The 19226-nt window shown below is 45.9% G+C and overlaps 1 protein-coding gene across 1 annotated transcript in view; it reads right to left on the minus strand.

Annotated features, from left to right (window-relative positions):
- The window catches only part of SVOP (SV2 related protein), a 74861-nt gene that overhangs the window by 29137 nt on the left and 26498 nt on the right, over positions 1 to 19226 (minus strand). The window contains exons 4-6 of the mRNA XM_047697816.1: positions 17993 to 18091; positions 14066 to 14137; positions 4750 to 4874 (exon numbers count right to left, since the gene is read on the minus strand). Coding sequence (XP_047553772.1) covers positions 4750 to 4874; positions 14066 to 14137; positions 17993 to 18091 — 296 coding nt within the window. The remainder of the gene's footprint in view (positions 1 to 4749; positions 4875 to 14065; positions 14138 to 17992; positions 18092 to 19226) is intronic.

Consider the following 19226-nt stretch of genomic DNA (forward strand, 5'->3'; position numbering starts at 1 on the left):
CCCCTGGTGTCCTGTCCTCTCTCCCCGATGATCTCTCCCTTTTGCAGGTTTAGGGGGTGGGTGTTCTCTCTTCCGGTTACTCTGCCTTTGGAATCCCATCTGCCTACAATCTTCCAGAGGCTACTCAAAATTTCTGGTTGGCTGATGGCGCCGTTTTCTTGTTTCCCAGCACTGTCATAGATATATTCTATTTCTTAGACCTTTGATGACATTTTCAGACACTGTGGAGAAGAAGAAATGGAAAGCAGCTCTTCTCATTCCCCCCATTTCAGACAAGAATCGCTGGACATTCTGGATATGTAGTTCCTTTCCCTTCCCTTTTGTGGGAGGAAAATCCAGGTAGCTCTTTGGAGGCTGGTTCTGCTGTCATTTCCCTGGGAAAGGAATTTAATGGGTACTTCTGTGAGTGCCTTCCTTCCAGCCCCTAGAGGAAAACTGTTCTCTAGTCAATGAGTGGCCCATGAATGGGACAGTGGCTGTGTCCGCAGGAATTCCTGGAGTTGGTCCAGACGTGGAGGCCATTGGCCCCGAGCTCCTGCCAGCCCAGATTTATGGGCTTGGCTTAATGGCTTCTGCCTCAAGCTCCAGTGGTTTTTAAGCCCATCCTAGGTCCAGGAGTGTATGTCAGATGTCTACTCCACAGAGCCCTGGAGGGATCAATAATGAATAGGAGAGGAAGGACTGGGGAGAACTGAGAGCCACTCAGTGCCCTTCCAGCCTCTAAGTGGCAGAAAGAGTCTGGGGATTTCTTCCTGTGTTCACTCCATGTGGTTACATCTCCCGTTCCCATTTACTCTTTCCATAATTACCCACGGAGTCCAACATCCATCACACTGACACCTGAGTTTCACGGCCTTCGGCAGACCCGACACGTGCTAACATTCCCTGAGCACTCTGCCGGGCAGTGTCGTGGGCACTTCACATGTGTTGTCATGTAATATCCTAAGTGACCCTATGACGCAGGTATGCTATTATCCCCATTTTAGAGATGAAGAAACTGAGGCACAGAAAGGTTTAGGGACTCCCCTAAGGGCATACAGCTGTTATGTGACAGAGTCAGGATTTGAATCTGGTAGTCATGACCAAGTCACATTACTTCAGTGTTAGCCTTACCCTTCTAGATGCCCTTTCCTGGTCTTCCCCACCCATGACACTCAACAGGCTCAAGAAGCCAGCCAGTGAACTGTTAACCCTCGAGAGGCAATTGGGCCAGATCCTCATACACCAAAGCCCATCTTCCACCGACAGAGGCCAACGCAGACCCCCCAGGATGGAGCCATCCCATGTCACGTGGTGGCGAATCATTTATACTGAACATCTTTCCATTGTGGAAGGAATAGTGATTCATCTCGAAGGAACTGGCACATATCCTGGGTATTGGTTTGCCTTTCCTGCCCCTGGGGGCCCCATCCAGCACCACTATCTGAGGGCTTTTCGGTGTTTGACTCACTGACACAGAATCCCACATTTCAGTGCTTGGGACCAAGGGAGCTGATACATAACAAAGGAGATGCAGCAGTGGGTATAGGACCATGGAATCCACTGGTCCTATCATATCTTATGGTACCTTGCAGCTGCTGGCTGGACAGGGGAATGGAACAGACTCTTGGAGGTGGTACGGAGGCATCAGCTTGGAGATGATGCTCTGTGAGGATGAGATACTGTCTTCCAGGACATAACACACCCTTAAATCAATGCCTATCATATTGCGCAATGTAGAAGGAATACATAGTTCAGAAGTCAAAGGGTTGAAGGAGGAATTTGTACTTCTACCACCTGTGGACTTAGAGGTCCCGGTTCCCAGAGAGGGCATTCTTCCCTCAGGGGATGCTTCCCTTGCAAGAATCCCATTAGACCGGGTGCTTGGGTGGCTCAGTGGGTTAAAGCCTCTGCCTTCGGCTCAGGTCATGATCCCAGGTTCCTGGGATTGAGTCCCACATCGGGCTCTCTGCTCAGCAGGGAGTCTGCTTCCTCCTCTCTCTCTGCCTGTCTCTCTGCCTACTTGTGATCTATGTCTGTCAAATAAATAAATAAAATCTAAAAAAAAAAAAAAAGAATCCCATTAGACTTTAGGCAAAGTTTCCCACTTAGTAACTTTGGGTTCCTCTCAAGAAAGAGAGTCAGCATTCTGTCTGAAGAGTTGACCTTGAGCATCAGGAAGCAGTGGGGCTGCTGTATCTAATGGGACACCCAGGTGATGCAATGGACATCTCTCAGTAACCCCCTGCCCAATTTTAGTGTTAAAATGGACAAGCAGCAGCTACAGCCTGGGAAGGACACAGTGACTCAGGCATGGGGTCTGGATCATCCCACCAGGTAAACCATCTCAATTGCAGAAGTGCTGGCCAGAGGTCATGGGAACGTAGAATGAGTAGCAAGGGTGGGAGATACTGGGGCCAGCAGCAATAATAGGGACTTTAGTTTATTCCACTAGCCATCCTCTTTTAAATCTTTTCAGGGAAAAGATCAAGGGGAATCCTGGAGAAACTGTTCCCAGATGGGATGGATTTATTACATGAAGAAAGGGGATGAAGAGGTGCAGAGGGTAGACTGTGAAGGGTCCTTTGATATACCACCTGGACTCACCCTTCAAGACTGAAGCACACAGTCCCTCTGGAATGACCAGGAATGTTATCTGCTAAGAACTCAGAATTGGGTTCCTGGCCTTGACCAAAAGCAGCTGCCTTGCTCAAGGTCATGCTCGCTCTTAAAGGGCAGCCCATGTCTAATGGAGTTGATGTGAAGGTACAAAAGTCCAGCCCCCATGGCTCATTTTGGAACAACTCTAAAAAGCCATCCTAGCTCTGGAACTCCTACAGAGTCGGCTGTGCTCAACACCTCCCTCTGCCCATTCCAGCTTTACTCACTCCCTTGCCAGTGCTGATCTCAATAACCACTTGCACACTCATCTCCAACTCACATTCTGTTTTGCGAGGTCCCCATCTATAACAGGGACCATGTCTGTCTTGCTCACTGCTTGTTATATCCCCAGCATCTAGTACTAGGCCAGTGCCATAGTAGGCACTCAAGAAATATTGGCTGAATAAATGAATAAACTAGTCCTTATGGGAAATTTCCCTAAATTATTGCAAGAGGAATTATTATTCCTTATCTTCAACCCATCCTACCCACCATTGCCGGATGACTACTTCTAAAGTACTTCCCTTGCTCAAGAACTCTCAGTGGCTCCCCAGTGCCTGTGGACAATCCCTTTGGCCTGGCATTCAAGACTTCTAGGAAGCTTGCCCTGGTCTACCTGTCCAACCTCAGCTTTCAGTTCTCACATATCTCACCCCAACAAACTAACCAGAATGGACCCTTAGCCTTCCTTGGACTCAGCTATAGATCCCTCTTTTCATTCAGATCACTTCCTATGAAATATCCTACATCATTCCCAATCTGCCTTTGACTCTTTCCCAATCCTTAATAGAAAGGCAGTACATTGCAATGGTTAGAGCCTAGGCTCTGGAGTTAGAAGGTCTGAATTCAGATTCTGACTCTGCCTCTTCCTGGCAGTGTCACCTGGGCCAAGTCACTTTACCTTTCTGTGCTTCAGTTTCTGTATCTGTGAAATGGGATGAACAATGGAATTTACCTGGGAAATTTTGGGGGGATTAAAGGAAAGAGTCTGGTAAACTGTTTAGAAAAGTACCTGCTTCTTAGTAAACACTAAATATTGGCCATCATCATCCTCTAGGTTGGGGTCAATGCACCCTTTCTACAAGGGGCTGGATAGTAAATATTGTCTCTGTTGAGACTATTCAACTCTGTTGCTGTACATGATAATGAGCATAGTTCACATGATAATGAAGGATATGGCTATGTACCAATAAAACTTTGTAAAATGACTCAGCAGGTTGGATACAGCCCACATGACATTGTCTGCCAATCTCCCAGGACAGGGTAACTTCTTCCTGCAACAGTGACTTCTCTCAGTACCTTAAGAACAGCACCAACAAACTAACACTCAGTTTGCATATGGTTAGGCCCACCCCACCTTGAGCTTGGGTTAAAGGGCGGGGGGAAGGTGCCTTGTGCCCCTCATGATGGTTAAGAGCGTGGATGCTGTAGGCAGACAGACTCGGGTTCTTAGTTCCATTACGCACCCCACTGCGTTTTGATTTCAACTATAAAATGGAGATTGCGATCACTTGATAAACATGTACCTCCCAGAGCTGCTGCGATGTGTCCCAGAGAAATGCCTAGTCAATGCTAAATCTATCATTTTTACATTTATGGCCTTCCAGCTATTACTCTGCATTTTTTAAGATTTTTTTTAAAGATTTATGTATATATTTGAGGGGGGATGGAGAGAGAGAGCATGAGCAGGAGGAACAGAATGAGAAAGAATCCCAACAGAATCTATACCGAACGTGGAGCCCAATACGGGGCTCGATTCCAGGCCCCTGAGATCACAACCCTAGCCAAAACCAAGAGTCAGATGCCTAACAGACTGAGCCACCCAGGTCCCTCTTAGGATTTTATGTTTAAGTAATCTCTACACCCAACATGGGCTCAAACTTACAACCCCGAGATGGAGAGTCCCACGCTCCACTGACTGAGCCAGCCACATGTCCCTACTGTGTGGCTTTTGCATCAACAATCATTACAATACTGATAATGGTACTCCTCTCTGGCTACCTCCTTGACCCCAGAAGCCCTAGTGCACCATCTCTGCATCTGGTCCAAGGTCATGAACATAGCTGACTGGCTGTCTTGCTGGATGGCCAGAGCTGGGCATTTACTTACGACTGGGGAACCCCGCCGATCCCGAAGCCCACCAAGCCTCGGAGCACCAGGATCCAGCTGTACACAGGCGCAAAAGCACTGAGGATGCCATAGTACAGAGTCCAGAGCACGCTGATCTTCAGCCCCTGCAGAGGAGGAAGACACCGAGTCACAGGGCTTCTCAGCACCTCCAGACCACATGGCTCTGAACCTGTTGAAAACCTATCAATGGGGTCATGCTCAATAGCAGTCTACACAGCCAAGGGAATACCAGGGATTCTCTATGTGATGGTACCAACCCCTGGGGCTGGTGGTGTGGGAGAATTATGGGACATTCTTGGTTGTCCCCAATGACCAGCATTTAGTACCTAGGGCCCTGAGATGTTAGTTGCCCAACAGGGCACGAGACTCAACAAAGACTTGTCTTGCATCCTGTACCATCTCAAATGGAACATTCTACTTGACTGTCATGCAGGTGAAAACCAGGATTATCTGCACCTTGACCTTCACTCTGTTTTATACAGAAATAAGATTTGGAGGAGGGACATAGTTTGAATATGCACTTAATTTTGCAGGGGTGCAACTTGTAGGTAAATCAAAGGAAGTCCGTTGTGGTTTTACCTGGAACTTCACAAAATTGTTCATTATTCCAGAAATCCATACTATGAAATTCAACACTACATGTGGTATTTGAGTCACAGAGTATCTGTATACAGTCACTGGGTTTCCATGTGTTATCTATGAACTGACTGAACTAATCCTATTTCAAAATGTCAAATATAAAGAAAAAAATCAATAAAATTCAGTTAAATACAAGCTTATTTATAATCAGGGACAAACATTAACCACTTCCTTTGATTATCTAGGCAATTGTGCATGCACATTTGCATATTGAAAATAACCCTTATTTAATTAATTGCCTCCTTTAAAAAAAATCTTTCATCATATCATACTTGGGGCATTCTACCTGATTTATTTTATAATTTTTTTAATACCTGGATTCCTTTGGAGATTATGTGAGTGGCTACTTCAGTTTAGTTTTGAAATTACTCCTGGATAATTAAGGGGCATTATTAAGAGTTTTCATTACAATTTCTAAGTAAAAGGAACATTGCATTTGATGGGTTGAGAACCACCAGGGACATAATGCTGTAAGACAAAACACGCATATTCCTGCAGTGTTCATTAGAGACTGAGAAAAAATTAAGGGTGAATGCAATTTAAAATGTAATTTTGGGGGGTGCCTGGGTGGCTCAGTGGGTTAAGCCGCTGCCTTCGGTTCAGGTCATGATCTCAGGGTCCTGGGATCGAGTCCCACATCGGGCTCTCTGCTCAGCAAGAAGCCTGCTTCCCTCTCTCTCTCTCTCTGCCTTCCTCTCCGTCTACTTGTGATCTCTCTCTGTCAAATAAATAAATAAAATCTTTAAAAAAATGTAATTTTTGTATCAAAACCAACACCAAACATATTATGGAGTAGAACACAAACATTCATGGATTTTAGACCAGCAACATGGTGTCTGGGCAGATCTCTTTCTGCAGTAATTTTCCCAGATCCAACCTTGAGTTCACTCTCCTGTCCCCCTGGGGACAATTCAGAAGGAAAGTGTGAAGCACCCTGATTTTAGCTTTAAAATTAAAATGAACTGGGGCACCTGGCTGGCTCAGTTGGAAGAGCATGCAACTCTTCATCTCAGGGTTATGAGTTCAAGCCCCATGCTGGGTGTAGAGATTACTTAAGAAAGCTTTTAAAAAAATTTAAAATGAATTAAAAGGGACTAGAGAGGAAATGTGGAGGTCCCCAGTCTTCTGGAAAATGTTTTTTAAGTGGGAGAGGGAATATTTTAAATAACTTGCATTAGCTTGCAAGAAAGTGATTTCTTTTTTATTTCAATCATTATTCTAATTATCTCCAAGAAAGTATCCATGAGGAGCTAGTCTGTCTTTAACACCTTTTTAAACACCCACTGATCTTTCTTTTTAACAAACAGGGCAGGGGAGCAACCGTGACCTACTAGAATTAGTAACATTGTCTTATTTTCATTGTGTTTATTTTTGCAGATATTTTCTAATTAGGGCAATTGCTACTGATTTCCTGTTTAAAGCTCTATAAAGTTTCCTTTTTCAAAAACAAGCATTTGAGGTCTCTCTCTCTTTTTCTTTTTTTTTTTTAAGATTTTATTTATTTATTTGACAGAGAGAGATCACAAGTAGACAGAGAGGCAGGCAGAGAGAGAGAGGGAAGCAGGCTTCCCGCTGAGCAGAGAGCCCGATGCGGGACTCGATCCCAGGACCCTGAGATCATGACCCGAGCCGAAGGCAGCGGCTTAACCCACTGAGCCACCCAGGCGCCCCATCTCTTTTTCTTTTTTAAAGATTCTATTTATTTATTTCAGAGAGAGGGCTTGGGGGAGTGGGGGAAGGGGCAGAGGGAGAGGAAGAGAGAGGATCTCAAGCACACTCCACTTGTCAGTCGTGGGGCTTGATCTCAGGACTCTGAGATCATGACCTGAGCTGAAATCAAGATTTGGCTACTCAACCAACTGAGCCCCCCAGGTTCTCTGTGTTTGTTTTTTTTTTTTTTTAATGAAATGGGTATAAAGATAGATATTAAGTACATAACAAAACAGGTAGGATAGGAATTATTAAAGGCTAGGTAGCTCTGGATCTATTGCAACAATAATAAAGCAACATTTCTGCAACCCTAAAACACACAACTATGAAATTAGTAACTTGCCACACATATACTTACTTCTCTTCTTTTGGCTTAAGCTAACTTAGAGGAGTTTGCTTCCTTGGAAGGAGCCTTGAATCAGAAATAGGATATCATTGGGGTGGCACCTGGGGGGCTCAGTCAGTTAAGTATCTGCCTTTGGCTCCCGTCATGATCCTGGCGTCCCAGTATGGAGCCCCAGGTCAGGCTCTCTGCTCAGTGGGGAGTCTGCTTTTCCCTCTGGCCCTCCCACTGCTCCTTCTCTCTCTTGATCACTCTCTCTCTCAAAGAAATAAACACAATCTTAAAAAAAAAAAAGACATCATTAGCAGTAGAGAAAATGAAGAGAGGGAAAACAGAGCAGGAGAGGAGAGGCTAGAGAAGACGGCCCCCAGACCAGTGCCTGAGAGCTAAGCCTCCCTCCAGGGACTGCCTGGGAGCTGCGGTATCCCATTGGGGTTCTCACATGACCCTATGCCAGGCAGCAAAGACCTGCTTGTCACCTGTTCTGTAGGGTCACTGCAGGCTGCAGCTGGCTCTCCATTTGTCTGCTGATGCTGGGGCTTTCCCGTTGGCCAGGAAATGTGGACTCAGCAACCACTGGTGAGTATCATCATGGCTACTGCAAAGGCATGGGTACTACAGCAAGCCCCATCCAAGCACTGCTGGGGACTCTGCAGAAATGTCTCCTGGGTTTTTGAGCTTTTCATTAACCACCCTTGTCATTCTGCCTAACATCAGTCCTGCCTTTCAGACTGTTGGTCCCTTCTCCCTCCTACCTTTTCTTCCTTTCTCCTTTTCTTCCTTCCGTATTCATTTACTGAGCATTCCCTGTATGCCAGGCTCTAGACATTATGCACTCATTAAAAATTGCTCACTCAATTATTCATTTAATAGTAAACATATATCAAGTCCCTGCTGTATGTCAGACACTGGAAATAATATTATGTATTATTCATTCATTCAATATGCATGTATCAGACACCTGCTTAAACAAATGATAGGCATCACTCATTCAATCATTTGTTCAATATGCATGTATTGAGCACCTGTCACATGCCTGGCAGTCAAGATGCTATTATTCATTCATTCATCCCTTGGACATGCATACATTGAGTGCCTGCTGTTTGCTAAACACTGCACTTTGTCTTGGGCTATAGTAGGGAAGATGACAGTCATAGTCTCTGACTTCAGGAACCTTTCATTCCTGTTTTATAAATCACTGCCCCATCATTATACTGGGTTGTCACAGCCTCCTGTGGAAAGAAGCTTCTATTTCCATTCCTACTTCACAAATCAGCACAGTGAAGGTCAAAAGAGTTGAGTGATTTGTTTAGGATCAGCAGAGTCAAACCAGGAGTCAGAACTTCCAACCCTGAATGCCGTACTCTGAATGAGGCACTCCCCTCCTCCTAGGGCTTTGATGGCTCCAGTTGCCTCTGACAGAGAACATACATGACAGTGTCGTGCAGCAAGGACAGGTGGGCACAGGTGACTGCAAGAGAACTCGGCCTGTCTTGTCAGTCTCTACTCAGCTCTAGCCAAAAGTTGCCATCACAGAATGTGGACCACAGGTTGCCAGGTAGCCGAATTAAAAAAAAAAAAAAGCCACAAATGTTTATTTTTATGCAAAATGCATTTCTGAAGCAGAGGCAACTGATTCAAAATCCTGTACAACATAGCATGGGTTAAATAAAACACATCTGTAGACCATGTTCAGTTCATGGCTCACTGGTTCACAACCTGTAGGCTGGAAAGCCTTCAAGCTTCTGCTCCAAGAAGCTGAGGGTCTTGCCACCACTTGGGTACCAGGTCTGCAGCCTCCGAAAGGAGCTGATGATGTCATCATCATAAGCATCGCTCAGTTCTGGAAGGCTGAAGACTCATGCCTGGTGTCCTCCAGGCATGCCCAGGAAAAGGAAAACAGTCATGGGACAAGGAGGTCTGGGGATCTTCAAAATATTGAGAGGAAAGGCCTGTTGACTGCCAGCCACCCCCTTTTCCCTGGCAAAAGATAACAGGGACCTATAGCCTTTGGACTAGCTAGTGACTTGATCATATTCTGAAATGTTTCTTCTTTGAGTCGCAGCCAATAATAGTTACCATTGATCACGGGCTAACCACGCATCAGTAAATACTGCTCTAAGCACATTACCTCCATTTCTCATATAACCCTCCCTGCAACCCTCTGAACTATTATTGCTCTTGTCAACCCAATTTTACAGATGGAGAAACTGAGGCTCAGAGCAGTGAAACAACTTGCTTAAGTTTCCCTCGCTCAACATAGGGGATGGAGAATTTTCATCCCAGCAAGGCCACACACCCACAGTTGCCCTTCCTTTGTGAGGCTGCCATAGCCTTCAGGGTGCAGGAACTTCTGTAGGAATCAAAGTGACCCACAGCGTTCTAACCTCTTAGGTGAGTCCCTTGCAAAGTCATGCAGCGGACGCCCTCCCAGAAGCCTCCCAGCTGGGTGGAGGCAGATCAAGGAGCTAGGAGGAGATTCTTGGCACTTGCTAAAGCTCGCCAGCTGCCCGGCTCACCCTCTGTTTCTGGAGGAGTTCTACAGAAGCCATATAATTAGAACCGGATCCATCCTCCCTGCGGTTGGGCCAGAATTCCGTGCTGGGAGGAGGGGGCCCTGCAGTCTGGGGGCGCTTTCTCCTCTCTCCCGTCGGGAGAGCTAGAGGATCACTCTAGAGGCATCCTCTCAGGCTTCCTCTGTTGGGAATGGATGAATGTCGAACTGCTCAGCTGAGTTCTGGGGGACAATTCAGTTACATCTCTCAACAGCCACGGGAGCAGACGCGGTAGTCAGACACACCTGCATTTCAACACTGGCATTTCCAATTATTGTCATGAGCTTGGCAAATGATAGAAACAATGAGCATTTATGAATCGCTTCCTCTGGGCCAAGAGCTTTCTGTGCAAAGGCCCATTGACTCCAGAACACCCCTGTGGAAGGGAGAATATTATTATCCTACTGACAGATGAGGGAACTGAGGGACAGGGAGGTCGAGTAACTTGTTCAGGGTCATGCAGCCTGTCTGCGGAGGAACCTCAGCAGTCTGACCCCAGAGCTCATGCTTTCACAGGGATGGCATGTTAGTATTTGTCCAGATGAGCACCGGACGTAAATAGGGAATCAGGGTGGAGTGGTCCCAGGTGACACAATCAGATGCTACAGAATGCACTCTCCAAATAGTGCAAATTGGCATCACCTGTGCCTTCACTCTGCAGCCTGGTTTCTCAACCCTGGTGCCCTTCACAGTTTGGACAGTCCTGTGGACTTTTTGGAAGTTGAGCAGAAGCTGACTCACTAGATGCCAGGAGCACACCTCCCCTCCATTGTGACAACCAAAAAAAACATCTCCAGACATTGCTGAGTGTCCCCTTGGAGGAATGGGGAGACAAAAATCTGCCCACTCCCTCCTCCGGTGAGAATTACTGTTCTAGAAGTTGCCAAAATGTGTTCAGAACTCACAAGACTCAGTAAATGGCATTACTGAAAACCCGTCTAGGAATCTTTTTAGAAATCTGAGCTATAGTTTTCTCCTCCTCATCATAAAATGAAGACATCTACATTCTATAGGGCTCCCTGAGAACAGGGTAGGCATGACTGACCTTAGTGACAGAATGAGCACACTATTCTGAGGGATGTCAGAATCATAAGCTAGCTACCTTTGGGGGCTTCTCGGCAAACAGAAAACACTCAGCAGTAAAGTCCCTTGCTGGTCTGGAGAGGATGAGAGAGTAGCAGAAAGTGGCAACAAGGAGGTCTGATTTTCATCTATTGAGCTCAGCCACTCGAGAGGTATTTTTAGAGTGTCTGCTATAAGGTAGGTCCTCTGCCAGGAGTCCAGGGTCATCTCAGGGAGCAAAACAGGCACAGCCACCTTCCCTATGGGGTTTACGGCACTCACCTGGCCGCCCTCCTGCCCCTGGCACCATCCCACTGAGCCTTCCCACTCCTCCAATCCATGTGTCTGGCATCCCCTATGGAATGATTAGAACGACACAACGGACGACAAACCCATTTGCCCTTTAGTTTCAGGAACTCCATAAATGGTAGCTGTTACTATCAGCTATTACTAATCCAATCTCCCCCGACATAACTGAGGCCCCAAGAGGGGAGAGTAACTTGCTTTACTCACCCAGTGGCAGACCCAGGCTCCAAATGCAGGTGTTTTCACTGAATCCCCCCTGTATTCCTCACGGCTTCGTGATTCGGCAATGGGGTAAGAGGATTTGGGGCACAGTAAAGTTCCTTGTTACGGGCTCCTGCATATTTTGTGTGTGCAGATGGATGTTTGCCTCAAGAACAAGTAAATAAAAATTGTTTTTAGCCAGAGACGGAGGGACAAGTCGTCCACCCCGTGCCCAGTCTGAACAGGAAGAGACCACGTGAAGACTTCAGAAGAGTTTTCTCTTTCGATTATTTTAAAACTGCGAAGGCTAATGTTAGTTCCAGCCTCAGCCACATATTTACAGTTTTCAATGCTCAAGTCACCCAAGAATCGCTCTGCTTCATTTTAAGAGGGGTTTCCCCTCTCTCCCTCCCTCCCTTCCTTCCTCCCTCCCTCCCTTCTATCCATCCTTTCTTCTATCCCTCCCTCCCTTCCTTCCTCCCTCCCATCTTTCCTTCTTTCCTTCCTTTCTGTCTTCTTCCTTTCCTTCTATCCTCCCTCCCTATATCCTTCCCTCCCTTCCTCCCTCCCTCCAGCCTTGGCTCTGCTCTATCTTCCAGCCAGAAAATGGCTGAAGCAATGACTTACACCCTCCAGAAAAAGGAAGTGGGTGGGAGGAGGTGTATGGGCAGAGTTTAGAGAGCTACGGCCTGAAAACCAGAGTCATCCAGGTTCTAGTCTCCTTGGGAGGCCTGGAGAGGTCTTCCCAACTGACCTCCCCAGCCTCTAAAACCAACCGAGAGCCCCTGTGCTACAATGGTTGTAGCTGGTTTTCCAGCCTGGTCACCTCTGATCCTTGCCCCAGCCACTTCTGGGTGGTTTTGTAAGACAATGTCTCCCAGGTGCCTGCTGGCCCATGTGTTTCCTGTCCAGCCACAGTGGGAGGGGCTGCAGCAGGACTGCACTGTTCAACCATCCATCCATCCATCCATCCATTGAACCAACATACATTGGTTGAGCATCTATGGATTCAAGCCATTAGCATCATGGTTAAGGCAAGAGTTTAGACTTAGAAGGAGTGAGACCTGGCTCTGTGACATAAAAACGTGTGGCTTGGGCAAGGTGCCCACACCCTGTGCCTCAGTTTCCCCTTCTGTAGAACCAAATTGACAACAGTACCAGGGTTTGGGTGAGCTAATGCATGTATCACACTTGGTACAGGGCCTGCCATACAAGTCACTGTGTTATTATCAGTCCATGGCATGCTGGTTACAGTGGGCCCCACCTGTACCTGTTACCGCCTCAGCATCCATACCTTCTTTCTTCCTTCCTAACAAAATTCTAAGTTTCTTTAGATCTCTACACTAGACTAAGTCAGTTCTCAAAGTATGGCCCCAGACCAACAGCATCAGCATTCCCTGGGAACTTGTCAGAAATGCTATCATTGCAATGCCAGCTCACATGTGTCCTGTGTCTACACTGTGCCTGGCATTGTGCAAAGCCGTTCACACCTAGGCTCTCAATGAACCCTCCACTGTAGACTCTCTTATTTTTTTCTTTATACAGAAGAGGAAACTGATGCTCAGAGAGGTCAATTCACTTGCCCGAGGTCACACAGCCAGAGGTGGCAGGGTCGCAACTGTACCCAGACCCACCTGATTCCAGAGCCCCAGCATGTAAACAGCTACACCATCCTGCCTCAGAGAAACTACAGACAGAGGAGGGGAGTCCAGAAAAGAGAATAATAAAGCGGTCAGGGCATGTGATCACTCAGAATTGCACAATTAGTCCTGAGCAGGGTACTTAACCAAGTAGACCTTGCCTAGATCTCCAGAGATCTTTTTCCCATAAGGTCCAAGTTTATAGTTTGGAGGAGTGTAGCTTCACCAGCTGAAGCATTCAAAGAACCCAGGGGCAGCCTAGCAAAGCAAGAGCAGCGTAAAATACAAAGGGGACCACAAAGTTGCAAAGAAAACAGTAAGAGCTCAATGCGATGCCAGACCTGAAAGTTTCCCTCCTTCTTCCTGCTTTATGAATCCATTTCGTGTTGTCTCTGAGGCTGGGCTTCCCACAAAGCAGACCCTGACACAGGAACTCTAGTACAAACAGTTTATTTAGGTGGTGATCCCAGGAGGGGTGGGGAAGGCAGACAGGTTCCCACAGTGGGCCCTGAAGCTCAATGCTGCTGGGATTGAGAAATGATTCATTTAGGGCAAGAAAGTTGACATCTTTACCTACCAGCTCCTGACTGCCCCCAGTCTCCTGTAAGGGAATGTTGAGTGCCAAGGGGACTAGGAAGGGCCGATAGAATCTTCTGCATTCTGAAACATACATGCTTGGGCCCCACTAGGCACGTGTGATTTCAAGAGTCCACAGCCTCAGAGCAATGTCTTCTCATTGCATTTCGACAGAGCTAATCGGGGCTCCCAAATGCTAAGCAGCACCATTTTGCTGCATGAAGAGAACCCAGAGGACATGCACTTAGGTGAGATCGCCTTACCGTTTTCCTGCCATACTGGTCTGAGATGTTTCCCCAGAGCGTGGAGCTGGACATCATGCCGACAAAGACTACCTGTGGATGGAAAGACAGGGTGTGTTAGACAGTGACACGGAGCATCGCAGAAAAAAGGAACAATGACGTGAAACTGTGCTATCACAGCCCAGGAACACCTCAGAGCTGACACTGGCTGGGATCCCGTGAAGGCGCAAATGCTGTTCTGTGTGCTTCATGCTATTGGGTAAGCCTCACGATGATCCTGTAGGGGTGGGTGATATCATTATGCCCAGGGGACAGACAAGGAAATGGAGACTCACAGAGGGGACGTCCCTTGGCCAGGGTCACGCAGGTGTAAACGGTACAACCTGGGCTGGGATCGGGCAGGATAACCATAGAACTAGACTCTTACCAATTTCTCGTCATACCAAAGAAAGGTCTTGCCCTGTTGCTAAGACAAGATCAAAGGTAGAGTTTGGAGGGTGCGAGAAACAGAAGACAGAAAGGTTGGGATGAGAACCGTAAGTTATTTCTAAGAGGAAATACTCATGGTATGCCCCGCAATTCACTGTCACCTTCTTAATTATTAAACAGAGTCGATGAGGTTTGAATTATCATACCCATTTTATAGATGGGGAGCCTGAGGCTCAGAAGATTAAGAAATCTGCTCAGTACCCCAGGGGGGTGAGGGAAGAGCCAGGTCTAAATCCCAGGAAGGCTGAATGGAGCTTTCATCCCTGTGTCCTCTTCTTGTCCTCTCCAAGTGCAGGACAGTGCGCTAAATGATTTGTAATCATATCTTACCTAATGTTCACGGTGGCCCTATGAGGTAAGTGCCATTATCATCCCCATTTTGCAGATAAGGCAACTGAGGCCCAAAGAGGTGAAGGCACTGCCTGGTGCTGTCTGACCCCCCAAATCACAGGCACGTCGTGGGGCAGCTGGCTGCAAATGGGGGTGACACAGAGGCAGGTGCTCCAACCAGACATGGCTAATTTTAAAGGAATTAATTTCCAAGTCCTCAACTTCCATATAAACTCTTTCCTGAGGACAAGCTAGAGGTCTTGCCTATTTCCTGCCCTCTTCCTTTCTCAATCATCCCCTCCTGCTTCTCAGTGCCTCCACCTCCCAGGGCAATGCTTCGAGGTTAAACCTTCTAGGACACCTCCAAAGGGACACCAATGACAAGTTACAAATCATTGTGCGAGTCATCATGCTTCCAATTCCTTTTTAGTATTTTTAACTGAATTGAAAGAGAGCCTAATCAAGCTGTCAGCAAATTAGATCCCTAAAAATAATCTTTCATAAGCAGTTGCTGTGTGCTCTTCAGCATATAACTTGGAAGTTGGTGAAAAAAAAATTATAAGTGGCACTAGTTTTTTGAGTTATTACAAAACTCCTTCAGTTCCCCCTCATTTTTTACATGAAACGAAGTAAAAATGAGAAATAGGAAGGAATTGCTGCTAAGCTCTATCTCACTTTAATAGAAAGTCCTCATCCAAGAATATGGGATGTAATTGGGAGATGCTGCACGCCACTCATTACAAGGTAGGTTCCTGATAAAAATTCACTTGTGTTTAACCATTATCTATCAAAAGTACTTCTTTCTCATTTTGATCTATTGCATATTACTAAAAACTATCATGATAACTCAGTGCAAGAGAAAAATGTCAACATTTCTGAGCCTTATGAGCTCAGAAAATTAAAAGCAATAATTTAAAATTTATGTATTCTGTCCCGGAAAATTCTGACAGGTGATAAATTGGCGTGCTTTCGAGTAGAGTAAAACATTGCTATGATGAAACGTAGAGATGTGGAATGGAAATGCCAGTCCAAGAAGAAAACAAGACAAGGCAAAACTTCCAAATACTTCTGAAGACCTTATTCATGTTATTTTAAAATGAGACAGTGGGTATCAGATAAATATTTCAATTCCATTTGGTACATTTTAAAAAGTGACATGAAATTTTACTCAATTTTTAAAATATGTCAATATGCCAGAAATCTTTGAATCTGCAACATACAATTTAAAAACATTTAACATTAGGGCACCCAGCTGGCTCAGTCAGAGGAGTGTGTGACTCTTGATCTCGGGATTGTGAGTTTGAGTCCCACTTTGGGTGTTGAGATGACTTAAATAAATAAAACTTTAAAAAAATAAAATAATAAGAAAAATTAATGTCAAAAAAGTTATAAAAATAAAATAAAGACATTTAATGTCAATTTTGAATTCTATGAGAGTCCTGGCACCTGCATAGTTTTCATAAAATTCTTTTCTAGATAACTTAGAACAAAAATGTTTGAAGGCTGGTGTCTTTGGGTGCAGTTTTGACTTAATCATGTACTAAGGGATATCCCTGTACCCTGGAAGAATTAAGCATTCCCTGTAAGCACGCAGTCCCATTTTCCCTCCCTGGAGGGAGAGATTTAGGCACAGCAGAACACTAGTTTATACCACAGTCATTACGGTAATCGTGCACCGTATTTCCTATGACAATAGTGTTGGTCTCTCTTATCCTCTTTATGTACCTTATACAGGTAAAGCAACTCCTGCCGTGCTCTAACTTTTCCATAGAAGCTTGGCCATGAAACTTCATAACTTTACCCAGCCCATGAGTCCAAATTTTATGCCATAAAGAAGTAGTCCAGGGCAGTGGCTTGGAATGGGGACTCTGAGTCTTACAGACTTGGATTTCAATTCTGCCTCTGCCTCTTATGGGCTGTGTGAGCTTGGGCAAGTCATCACACCTCTCTGAAAATGGGAGTGATAAGAGCACCTCCTTCACAGGGTTGAGAAGGCTAAAAAGATATGTATGCCAAACCCTTAGCACAGAGTCTGGAACATAGTAAGTGCTCAGTAAATGGTTTGTTTGTTACAAACAAAATGGTTGTCAGAGCCAAGAAAGGTTCCACATTGCAAAAACATAGCCCTGTGGGTATACTTCGGGGGTATCAGTGAGAATCAGGAACACAGAGAGAAGTATCAAGCACACAACCCTACCACATGCTAGGCACTGTATATTTTCATAGCTCATTTGCAGAGAAACAGGTGTCATCACACCCATTTTGCAGGAGATGAAATAGAGACGTAAATCACCTTGCTCAAGGTCACACACACATCCAGGTGACTAAACCACAAAAGGCAGGACTATATGTTTGTAAAACTCCTCCCATGGGGCTGCACAGCTTTACTGCTAATACCAGGCCTGGTTGCTGAAGGCCATTCCAGAACAGTTACAGCATTCTGGGAGGAGCTCCTGGCTAGCAATTACTGTACTGTGCCAGTAGCTAGGCTGTGTGACCTTCGTGAGTGACTTAACCTCTCTGTGCCTCATTTTCCTCATTTAATAATAGTACCTACCTCCTAGGGTTGTAAGGATTAAAGAGCACAAGATATATTATACATAGATTGCATGCAATATATGTAAAGCCCTTTGCACAGAAAGAGCTCAAGAAATATTAGCTTTTGTACCATTATTATTACCCTCTTCTCCAGCCTGGCCATTCCTCTCCCTTTTAGAGGGTTGCCGCTGGACTTCCCTAACAAATATTGAGGGTTCTTCGTCACTCTCCATCGAGTCTTCATTCAGGGAGAAGCGCTCCCCACCATTTATTAAACATCTACTATGGGTCAGGAATGGAGTGGTTTCAATCCTCAGATCACGCTGGTGCTGGCGTCTCCATTTTGCTGTCAAGTGAGGTTATGAGATTTATGAGCAGGTGGATTCCAACTTCCCAGCAACTGCACAGAAGGTCTGGACCCCAGGTTGTGGGGCCCCACGGGGTGGGGGGTGCATGATTTCCAACCAGGGCTTCATTCTTTCCTGCTGAGCCCTTGGCAGCAGAAAGAGAGGGAGATACCCCCACAGAACGCCCCGGGGGAGGGCCTGACTGTGTGCGCGCACGCCAGGAGAGAGCTGCAGGGCTGCCTACCGAGGTCAGCAACGCCACCTGCCAACTGGGGAGTCTCCACTCGCAGTGCAGCTGCGGGGCAAGGATGCTGAGGATCATCATTTCCATGGCGTCGGCCATCTGCAGGGAGGAAGCAAACATCGTGAGGCCAGTATCTGCCCAGGGCTGGGGCAGGCTGCAACCAAGTCCATAACCCCTGAGAGGGCAAACAGAACCCTCCTCTTCTACTGGCTGCTGAGCGCCCTGCTGCACATCAAAACACTGAAAAGTTCAAACAGTATGAGTACCATGCGGGAACAGACAGATAGGCAATTAATATTCTGTGTGTGTCTCTGCATTTCAAACCATAGGGGCAGGGACGCCTGGGTGGCTCAGTGAGTTAAGCATCTGCCTTCAGCTCAGGTCATGATCCCAAAGGTCCTGGGATGGAGCCCTGAGTTGGGCTCCTTGCTCAGCAAGGAGTCTTCCTCCCAGTTCATGATCACACACACACACACTCTCTCTCTCTCAAATAAATAAATAAAATAAATAAACTTAAAAAAAAAAAAAGCAATAGGGGCATTCCCCAAATGAAGTGGGGGAGACATTCTATTTCTAAAATCTGAGAAAAACTTTTTGTAGAGGTAGAGAGAAAATGGTCTTTTCTCTTTAACTCAATGGAAGACAGGTTTATTTTTGGTTTATAAACCTCAGGCAGAACTGTCAGTGTATTTAATAAGTACAACCTTTTACTATATTAACACATGCCAGGAAGTCCCAGTAATTACACATCATGGTATCTTTATGAGACGAGACAGAAATGAGAGACCAGAAGCAGACCCACACGGCTGTGGGAATGTGATGGATAATGCTGGTGGTTTCTTAAATTAGGGGGGTGCTCAATGACGTGGGGAAACTGGAGATCCACTTGAAAAAAAGTGGGTCATCTGGTCACTGTCTTGCAGCTTTCATAAAAGTCAGTTTCAGTTGTATTAAAGGTCTAGCTGTGTTCCTTGCTAGAGGTAGATTAGGGGATTTTTAACAAGACATCATGAACCTCTTGAAGCAGGAGACACATTTTTATTGGCGCATGTTTATTGAGGGGGAGCTCCAAAAACGACATCATCATCCTATGGCAACCCTGAGTCCCAAATGGCTGAGAACTCCTTAATTAAGCCAGAAGCTTCAAATCCACCTTGAGGGCAATCGCCAATTACCCACAAACTCCCACCAAGGGCAGATCTTCATTGTCGCCAAGGATCATTCAACATAAACT

Source organism: Lutra lutra, chromosome 12 (genome assembly GCF_902655055.1).
Source record: "Lutra lutra chromosome 12, mLutLut1.2, whole genome shotgun sequence".
In the NCBI taxonomy this organism is placed as follows: domain Eukaryota; kingdom Metazoa; phylum Chordata; class Mammalia; order Carnivora; family Mustelidae; genus Lutra; species Lutra lutra.